General features: G+C 32.1%; 2 protein-coding genes and 1 pseudogene across 3 annotated transcripts; 2 read left to right on the forward strand and 1 right to left on the reverse strand.

Annotated features, from left to right (window-relative positions):
• Nucleotides 1-947: 947 nt before the first annotated feature.
• LOC122536741 lies at nucleotides 948-3,528 on the reverse strand (annotated as a pseudogene).
• Nucleotides 3,529-3,536: 8 nt separating this feature from the next.
• Nucleotides 3,537-5,171, forward strand: LOC122536126 (targeting protein for Xklp2-like). The gene is made up of 7 exons (XM_043668279.1): nucleotides 3,537-3,774; nucleotides 3,850-3,940; nucleotides 4,027-4,156; nucleotides 4,220-4,345; nucleotides 4,421-4,642; nucleotides 4,746-4,904; nucleotides 4,986-5,171. The coding sequence occupies exons 1-7, from the start codon at nucleotides 3,537-3,539 to the stop codon at nucleotides 5,169-5,171; spliced, it is 1,152 nt and encodes a 383-aa protein (XP_043524214.1).
• A 2,918-nt stretch (nucleotides 5,172-8,089) lies between these two features.
• LOC122536650 (peroxisomal biogenesis factor 3) lies at nucleotides 8,090-10,026 on the forward strand. 2 transcript variants are annotated; one of them, XM_043669190.1, is made up of 2 exons: nucleotides 8,090-8,534; nucleotides 8,661-10,026. In XM_043669190.1, exon 2 carries the CDS (start codon nucleotides 8,812-8,814, stop codon nucleotides 9,931-9,933), a length of 1,122 nt encoding a protein of 373 aa, XP_043525125.1. In that variant the 5' UTR covers nucleotides 8,090-8,534; nucleotides 8,661-8,811; the 3' UTR covers nucleotides 9,934-10,026. The 2 variants fall into 2 exon arrangements, with proteins under 2 accessions (XP_043525125.1, XP_043525215.1); XM_043669280.1 differs by having other exon boundaries at nucleotides 8,096-8,201; nucleotides 8,291-10,026.

Consider the following 10,026-nt stretch of genomic DNA (forward strand, 5'->3'; position numbering starts at 1 on the left):
TTTATTATTACTATGGAGATGTTATTACCATGTTTATTTATTTATAGAGATGTATATATAGACCCCATTTTATAATTTGTTATTCTTAATTAACATTCACAGAAAACAGTTATCTATTTGTGCTATAAACTTTATCTAATATATTGTTATTTAAATATCATTTATTACAATTTATTAAAAGTTACTAAAGTTACGAAGTTCTTATTTATTAGTATTATGATATTATCATCATAATCATTACAAAACGAGAAGAGTTGCAATAATTGTGAAAAGACTGTAATTAGGAGGACCATTTTTCAAGTTTTGAAGTTGTGTCGGCTGTTTAAGATACCTAGTTTTTATTTTATGTTTTATATTTACACTTCCAGGTGAATTAATAAAAATTTTTAAATTTTGCATAGTAGATCGAATAGTATTCAATTTCTCCTTAACTATACTGAAGTCAATTGTCAGAAGTATATTGAAGTTAAAGTTGTCTGTGAACATTATGTGAGTATTTTCAAAATTTTTTAAAAACCGAAATCAGAATAGATCGTAAAATATAAAACAGTCTGCGATATATTTGGCATTTAAAACCTGATTCATATCACAATGAATATAATGTGTATATACCTGAGTAACGATAGGCTTCTGATAGGAAGCCCAATGAATATTAATGACATTGAATGAATATACAAATAATTATCTTAAAACTATTTTGAACACAGCCAGTGACACATTAGTGAGACACGTTTATAGATTATATAGGACATAAGTTACACACGAACAAGTAAATTCATCGATTTAAAATTTGAAAGTGTATATACTACATCATAATTTTTTCTTTTTTTGTCTAAAATATACCCATCTTATCACTTCATTCTTCAATCTTAATCTTCAATTTACTGAAGTAATGCTGACGATGGAGATGGAGGTAATGATGGAGGTAATGATGGCGATGGCGGTGGTCTTGTGAAACTTTCTATTTCATTATAGTGGAATTGATACATACTGTACTAGATGTACTTACAATAGATTCTGACCACATTCCCTTTCCTTTAATCTTTTTTCTAGCCCTACTATTATCTGTACTTGACTGAGGCACATTTCCAGACTTGTTTTTGCGGAGATAATTCCACAATAGATTTAATCTGTATAAGTTTATCATGTAAATGTCCAATTAATGTTTAAAAACTGATACTTGTTATAAAGTAATTACAATTACGTTATTTACTTGGGATAAACTGAGTAACTTGAGATGATGGACCTCTTATTGCTAATATTGGACACAAAAAAAATGTAGCATATATCCAACTTATACTCATTACGAGTAACAAAAAAATATCAATTTGAATATATGCCAATACACATGAAGGTAACATAAGAGCACCAGCCGCGCCGCTTGTGAGAGAAGCCATTAAAGTTGGACCAGCCATTTGTGCAAGAGCTGTTTTTACTTTATCTTCTCTCTTTTTAGAAGTATCCATGATAGTAACCGCGATGCCTTCATTATTCAGGGGCGAAACAGCTACAGCAGGTGATGGTAATTTTTCCCAAAGTTTCACAGAACTTCCTCTTTTTATCACTCCTATTTTACCATCTCTTCCAACAATTAATATTTTTCCATCGCCGGCATATAAACCGGTATATAAACATGCAAAAGCGACTGGTGGCCATTCTAATAGATGTTTATCGATAATTGAAAACGTTCTGAAACAGATATATCGCAAGAAGCATTTAATTTCATAATTTTCAATTATTTATATAGAAAATTATGTCTTCAAGGAAATAAGTTTTACCGTGCAACTAAAATAAGTACTTCTCCGAATTCCGTGCCCAGCACGAGACAACTACTCGCTAGATCGTTCCACGAATCATGGAAATTGCAGTTAAAGCGTTGCTTTTAACTAGTGGGATTCTTTTGTATTGCTCCGCAAAGCTAGCTGTACAAATTCGGATCCAGAAATTTCAATGTTCGCGGCGAGATAAATCCCGCTCCAAGTTCCTTTAACAATAAATCTAGTTCATCAGCTAGTGTTAATACATTCAATTCTTCGTTCAATCCAGGTTTGTGTCAAATCTATTAACAAATTTATTCTTATAACTCAAAATAAAAGAAAATGAAACTTAGTATTATAACTCAGAATTGTTTATACCTCTCGTTCCTTTGGATGTACGTCAGTATGCGGCAAACAGTATTTAAAATACGGTCTCATATTTTTAAAGATGTAGACGCTAGAACCAACATCCACCGCCAAAACGGACGACTGAGGTTCTCCATTCTCTGTATAAAAATCAACCACTCCACAGGGTGGATCTACCATGTTATATTCTGTTATCTGGTCACCTCCTTTGTAAACTCGTATCTAAAAATAAGATAACAATTATTCAGTGATAAACGGATAAAAATTAGAATAGAGGAAATTCTGTTTCATTACTTTAGGCGAATTGACATTGAGTGTCCCGTAAGTCGACACAAACTAATCTAGCATCTCCATCAGCGCTCACATCAAGCATATCAAGTGCATTTGGTAAAGTGTATGTAAACTGGTTCCCAAAGCACTTTCAACCATCGGCTGGTTCCAAGACCGCCAATGTTATGATCGGCTCTGAAAATTGCGTAAAAAAATAAAAAACGAATTATCTACATTGAAAAAGAAATATCTTCCTCAATTTGCATATTCTGGTCGCATTTAGGTGCACTTACAATTAAAAAGTATTTTTTCTTACCGTAAACCGTGCATGTTCGAAGATCCTTTTTAATGTTTTAGACAAATCGTAATTTTTAATTAAAAGGCATCATTAGTGTTCCTACCTAAACGTTTGCCATATGGATTCTATGCACCGTACTATAGTGCAGCGTAACAGATCAATGTCATATTGTCATTAATGTGTTGAATTTTTTAAAAGAACTCTTTCTCCGAACGAGTCCGCATAAGCACTGTGTCAATTCTAATTTTCGAGTGAAAGAAAGAAACTTGCTGAACGACAGAACGATATTAGTGACTCGTGCTTTGTTGTAAATGTTTGTAGAAATATAGAAATGTTCATGCGTTCGGAATATCAATGACTAGATTCAATATAAAAAGAAACGCTGTTACGTTATAGCAAGCCTAAAATAATTTATCTATCATTATGAGGACATGTCTATTGAATTTATCATCAATGAAAATAAATCAATTTATTAGCATGAATAAAAAATATATTTTTTATGAGCCTAAACTACTTTTTATTATCTATTTCTTGGTACAACGAATAATCGCAAAATTCAATTTCTTCCTTCGTGTATCTTAGCACGAAGCGGAGCAATATTTGTTATTATATACAATTTAAATCATTGTTATTCTGTTATTTCCTTCAAGTCTAAGGACTTTCCTTCACGTCCATTTGACTTGTTTATATATAAACGTGTTACAGTTGCGAAATATCTGTTAGTTTCAAAATAAAGCATAAATGAACGACTTCTAAATCGAGTGTAGTGAGAATTTCATTTGAAATTTCATGTGAAATTTTAAAAATTAGTTAATTATAAAAGAATTCTCTTAGAATTAAAGATAATGGCATCTTCAGCATCAGTGAACAAAAAGCATCCACAAACATCGACGCCGATCGTACACACAAAAGATAATTCAAAAGTACCACCACGAAAATTGTGGCAGACGAAAAATGAAAAACCGGAATTTGCCGATTCGAACACGTATAGGAATTCGAATAAAGATGAGATATGGGATGTGATCGAATCTCCGCAATTTGTAGATTTTACGAATCCACCAGATATAGGAGATTCGTTTTTCAGTAAGTACAATTAGAAACATCGAATAATATCCAAATGAAGTCTGATGTTAATTTTTTCTCGATGGTTATTTTCAGATAAATCCACTGTAGTTGTGAGCACGCCAAATTTGAATTTTGCAAACACAGAATATCCAAATACAACTGCAGATGACAATACATTGACTGCGTAAGAATTACAACAGTGAATTTCTTTAAATCAGTCTCAAGCTATTTCCTTTTCATCTAATAATAAAAAATTTAATCTCTTTATAGATGTTTCGATAATCTCTCTTTGTCCAGTATAGAATATGATGATGCTAATGATGAAACAACATGCGTAAACGATAATTTACAGAAACAGGAAATAGAAGAATATGTAGTTTATAGTAATGATATTAAACTGGTATGTCAATTTAAATACATTGTCAGTACTATGATTGATTTGTAAAAAAACGGAACATTTCAGGAACCTGAAATTAACACTAAAATTTGTAATAAAGTGAAAAAGCCGCAGAAAACCGAAGTATATCCATTCGCTTTCGATTTACGGGACCAACAAAAACAAAAGCAAAAGCAAGAACATCTTAAAAAAGTATGAAAATCATGTCTTCTAATTTTACAAATTATTGTTAAGGTAGATATTGTATTTCTTTTCTATTATTCTTAGTTAGTAGAAGAAGAGACTAAAGTGAGAATATTTCGGGCAAATCCAGTGCCTAACTTTATAAAATCTCGAACTAAAACTATTAATAATCGTCGTAGTAACAATGAGAAGAAAAACGAACAAAATAAACTAATAAATGACAAAAATAAGCCAACGAGTAATAACTTAAATCAAAAAGTACAACAATCTGATAATTGCGACAAGCAAAGTAAAAAGAATATCGAAGTAAGTGTATATTCTTATACAAACTTTGTCTAAGATAAACTACGTACATATTTTAATCAATCCATATCTAATATTAATAAATAATAAATATCTTATAAACCAGGTGTGGAAGAAACCACCATTTGTACCACGTTTGGCGAAAAAAAAATTGCAATTGCCAAAAACCCCACCTTTGCATACAATGATTCGAGCTCAAGAAAGAAAACAGTTTGATGACACTGTGAAAGAAAAAGAAAGACTGAGAGAAGAAAAAAGACAAATGGTAAAAGTGATCTGTGATTTTCATTTTAATAATATTCAATTTTTGAAATTATAATACATACCATGTAATTGCTGGTAATAGGAAATTGCTGCTAAAAAAAAGCAAGAAGAGGAAGAAATTGCTCTGCTAAGAAAAAAAACTGTTCATAAAGCCCAACCGATTCCTAAATATAAATCGAGTTTACCGAAAGTTGAGAAACGACCATTAACTGACCCTGTAAGTCCATTAGTAATGAAACGGCGTCGCTATACATATTTAAATATTTAAAATTAAGACTTAGAAGCAGCAGTAATATCAACGCACTAGTATTAACAGTAGTATTAGTAGCAGTAACTCTATATTCAGTATTTTTCTTTTCACTCTCTGTTCTGCAGATAGATACATTTATATAGATGTAAATTAATAATACAATTAGTTTTACACTTAACGACAAATAGGAAAATATAGCCTCAAGTTTATATAGTTTCTACTCGCCAGTCTGCTTCAGACAACATTCGAACAAAGTACACGCTCTATCCACTCGGCAACAGTTATCATTGTTATTTTCATTGTTTTTATTTATTTATTTATTTGTTATTTATTTATTTGTTTGATGTCCGCGCAACAAGCAAACGAACCTTGCTTTTTTCTTGTGGAAGATTATCACAACAATGTAAGGTATCACAACGAAATAAATATTATGTTTTTATAAATCACGACGCTGTTATATATTATATTTTCAGCTATTATATTTATATCTAAAATGCGAACATTGCACACAATACGCACATACAGCGATGAATCCTGAGCAACACTCAGCGTACTAGGCGTGTAATGTTTGTGGGAACCTCGAGTCTCGAGCGACCGTTAACGTGTTGATATATACACGTGTGCTCGACCTTCGAGCAACCATAAATATGTCTAGTTTAGTGGAATATCCGTGTGAGTCAGAAATGACCCCGGCACAGGACTGCGCATCAACAAAAATTATAAAAGTCTGTCAGTCTTCTTTTAGTATATATTTTATATAATTTATAAATACAGATAATCTTGAAACAAAATGATGTATAATACGTCTACCACATTCCGTTAGTTTTTCTTAAATTTAATTGCATACATACACACATTTTTATGAGGTTGAAAGCATTACTCAGTAAAACAGCTGAATCAATACCTTTCTATTTTTAAATACATAATAAATATACCATTAAAGTTATTATAATGTCTTGTTTAAAAACTAAACGATTTCTATATGTAAACTTTAAGTTATAAATTTAAATATTTTTATTTTTTCTCTCTTTAAAACGATATAAAATTATATAGTAATTGATAAAATATATTAAATTATTCGTTAAATTAAAGTCTATTTATTTGAATTACATTTTATAGTTTGTGAATATAAATCGTTTAGTTCCTCCATTTCACCACAACGTAGTGCTAGTGTTTATTACCCAGTAGTGATTATGATGATAATATCATAATGCTATAAATAAATAAGAAAAACTTCGTAACTTTAGTAACTTTTAATAAATTATGATAAATATTTAAATAACAATAATGTTTATAGCACAAATAGATAATTGTTTTCTCTGAATGTTAATTAAGGAATGAATAACAAATTATAAAATAGGGTCTATATATACATTTCTATAAATAAGTAAACATGGTAATAATAAAAATAAAATAACAATTTATAAATGTTCTTATATTAAGAGTGTTTATATACAGTTGGCGATGTCGGTTTACAGGAAATGTACTTTTCGGCAGAACGATTGTTTTGTTGCAGATGGCGCGACTTCAATTTTGACATGGTAACGGTCGCTACATTAGTGTAGCGTCCTCTACTTCGAAGAATTTGGATCAACAACATCTGCGTTCGTTGAATTGTTTGTCGAGATGTGTATAAACAATAGAATATTTAAAAATTGTTAGTGATTTTATTGTCATCATGGAAATATTTACAGAAACTTATATATACTGCAATCATCATTATTCATTATTTAACTTTCATTATTTAATCTTCGTTATTTGATATTTATTCATTAGTAATTATACATTTTGTTACATCGATAATATTTTTATACGGACTACTAAAATTAATTACAGAGTTATTATTTATTTATAATTTGATATTAATTTATTTATCATCATAATTACTACAATCCCGTAAAACAGAAAAATTTTCATTTGCGAAACACCTAATTTAGCGAAATGAATTCTGAACTTTTGTGATTGTATTACCTTAATTAGATCTTTAGCTTTTTTTTCATATCCCATTTGACCCGTAAAATACCCGAAATAGGTATTTTTATAAATAATTAGTACCACTGTGTTACCGCTAGATGGCGTCATCATTTTATGACAGTTCGCACTAATTATGAAAAAATCTAATTAAGGGGAATAATATGCGAACTTTTAATATGCTTCCTTAAAATTATTGTCGCACACTATTGCTTTTCTTGTCTAGTGTCATTAGACAAGGAAAGCGACAAGGACACATTGACGCGGTGACAAGGATAGACTATATTCGGTAAACAAGGAGGGCGATAGGGTGAGACAAAGATAGGAACATAAATTAGTTCCACCGTTTAACCGCTGTGCGACGCTAGCATATTAGTTCCTGTAGCGACCTATAGTTCCTCGAGTACGAGTTTCGAACACCAACTTGTACAAGCCGCAAGTGGCTGTGCGCCTAGCGTCGAAGTCAACCGATATTCGATGTTAAGCAAACAGAGTGCGGAACCGCTAGGATGGGTGGACCATCCTAGCGAATAGTTACAACAACAAGCGTCTGGGGTAAGGAGTCGCTGCCATCAGCCCCACTGATGAGTCTAGGCAGCGACTCTGAGACGAAACGCACAACCTTTCCTCACCTTACCCACATCATCACTTCCTACATTATCCTCGCATTATCATAGCCATTTCAAACCCTTCATTCCTGTAGTGGCTAGCACATCCAGTCTTTCCTTAGTTCCAAAGTTCATCACTAGCCCCAAGTGGTTGCCGCCTACCTACAGATCGAGTGCGATCTTGAGGCACAGACGAGGTCTATGCTTCAGGTTAAGCGTAAAGCCTGCAGAACACTTCTAAGATGGATGATTGTCTTCATGTCCAACCTAGAGATTTCTGATGAACCGATCATCTGGGTAGGGGTCGCCGCAATCAGCCTCATTGATGAGTCTGGCAACGACTCTGAGACGAAAGACACTCTACCTTCTATATCATTTATAACCGTTCCTCGACTTTATCAACGTCATTCTACATCTTTCCTTGAAAACAGCCATTTAAGTATACCTACACATAATGGTTCTCAGTCGTGTAGTTGTCACTATATATATTTCGTTTATGTAAATAGTACTTTGTAACTTGTAAAGTTCATAATTTACATTTGCATTTTGTCACGTTAGCTAGAAAACGGTGAACGTTGAGGAGGAGAATCGTGGGGGAAGGGAAATAGTTGCATAATAATCGTGGAGTTTGCTCTCAGAGTTTCCTCTCAGAGCCACCAGTCAGACTCATCAGTGGGACTGGGCTGATGGTACTCTTACTCCAGATGCTTGGATAAGGAACTCAAAAGTGGGCACCATTTTAGAGAGGGGATTGCAAATTGTGCTAATGATGAACATCTTTAACGATACCATTGATTTATCGGTGAGCTGTTGCAGCCACTGCAGTCGTTGGAGATTGAAGTTATGAAACTTGTATCACAGACAAGGCACATGAACTTCGTCATATACCTCGTCTGTGCTTGTATTTATTGAATGACACGGATTGTAGCACTAGATGGAGCCACTATCTCTCATCATGGTAACCGGTTGCAGAGAGAGACATTGGAATTGGAATTGGAATGAGATAGTGGAATTAGTACGCGCAAGTCCTGTAATAACGTTGGAAGCTAAGACGTTAGGAAGATTTTGATAAGATAAAAATGTTTTCATCAAGTCTTCGTGAATTTGTGAGCCGTCATAGACGAAAGTTTATAGTGGGCGGCATTATTGTTAGTACTATTGTTTTTATTAGATATACAGCACGTAGGCTTCGAGAGTGGCAAGAAAAAGAAATAAAAGACATGTTGGACAAATCTAAACGACGACAATATTTTGATTGCAATGAAAGAACTTGCAGTCAAATGATAATGTCTCTTATAGCAACTTTAAGAGATTCCATAATAAATGTTGTGGATACTGAAGCTGTTGTGAACAAACTTAGAAGTGGTTGTCCTGATAAAATAGCATGTTGGAATGAGTTGAAAATTTTAGCAATTACCAGATCTGCTGTGGTAGTATATTCATATGCGATGTTAGCAACGTTAATAAGAATTCAATTTAATATAATAGGTGGTCATGTATACAAAGATATTCAAAATTCCAATGGCACAGCTACAGAAAATATCATACAAACAAAATACATGTCAATTTCACGTCACTTTATATATGAAGAAATTAAAAAATTGACTTCACTTATAAAAAGTAAAGTGGCAGAAATAACAGCATCAATTTCTTTGAAAGATGAATTGACTTTAAAAGATATAGAAGAAATATATTGGGCCTTAACATCTTCTATATCTACAGATAGTTCAAAAGACCCTGTAAAAAATCTTGCCGAATATATGTTATTACCAAATTGTGAGGAAGAAAAAACACCTGTATTATTAAAATTATTCAATGAGACATTGGATCTACTAGAAAGTGAAGAAGTACAAAATTTGACACAAAGTAATATTAGAGGCGGATTTAGCTTACTAGTGGACCATATTTCTGCATTCTTTGTTATTTCCCCTGTAATAGAAAATGGTAAATCTATTGAAAATGGTATATCAGTACCAGGAACGTCAAATCAGACAAGCATAAACACAAAATATGATTCAAGTGCATTTATAAATATTAATAAGGTATCTATGCCAATGGCTAAAATAATACCTATTATAAATGGACAAGTACCAGATAAAACAACATTAAAAGATTTTCAAAGCGATTTGTTACAGCGTCTTATAACAAATGATGAACTTAAGACACTTGGAGCAAATATTTATGAAGCATTTAGTTTTTAAAGATAGATAGATAAACATTTTATTTTGGTCTGACAGCTTTGGTTTACAATTCTTTACAACAATATATAATAAAATACTGTATAATAAAATATA

The sequence above is a fragment of the Frieseomelitta varia genome, unplaced genomic scaffold, assembly GCF_011392965.1.
Source record: "Frieseomelitta varia isolate USP_RPSP 00005682 unplaced genomic scaffold, Fvar_1.2 scaffold_1015, whole genome shotgun sequence".
Lineage (NCBI taxonomy): Eukaryota > Metazoa > Arthropoda > Insecta > Hymenoptera > Apidae > Frieseomelitta > Frieseomelitta varia.

Excerpts from the sequence above, each read along its gene's own strand:
- LOC122536126 (XM_043668279.1), top strand. The coding sequence starts at position 3,537 with ATGGCATCTTCAGCATCAGTGAACAAAAAGCATCCACAAACATCGACG. Across the intron at positions 3,775-3,849 it reads TATAGGAGATTCGTTTTTCA|ATAAATCCACTGTAGTTGTG; the intron begins GTAAGTACAATT and ends GGTTATTTTCAG. Across the intron at positions 3,941-4,026 it reads GATGACAATACATTGACTGC|ATGTTTCGATAATCTCTCTT; the intron begins GTAAGAATTACA and ends ATCTCTTTATAG.
- LOC122536650 (XM_043669190.1), top strand. The coding sequence starts at position 8,812 with ATGTTTTCATCAAGTCTTCGTGAATTTGTGAGCCGTCATAGACGAAAG.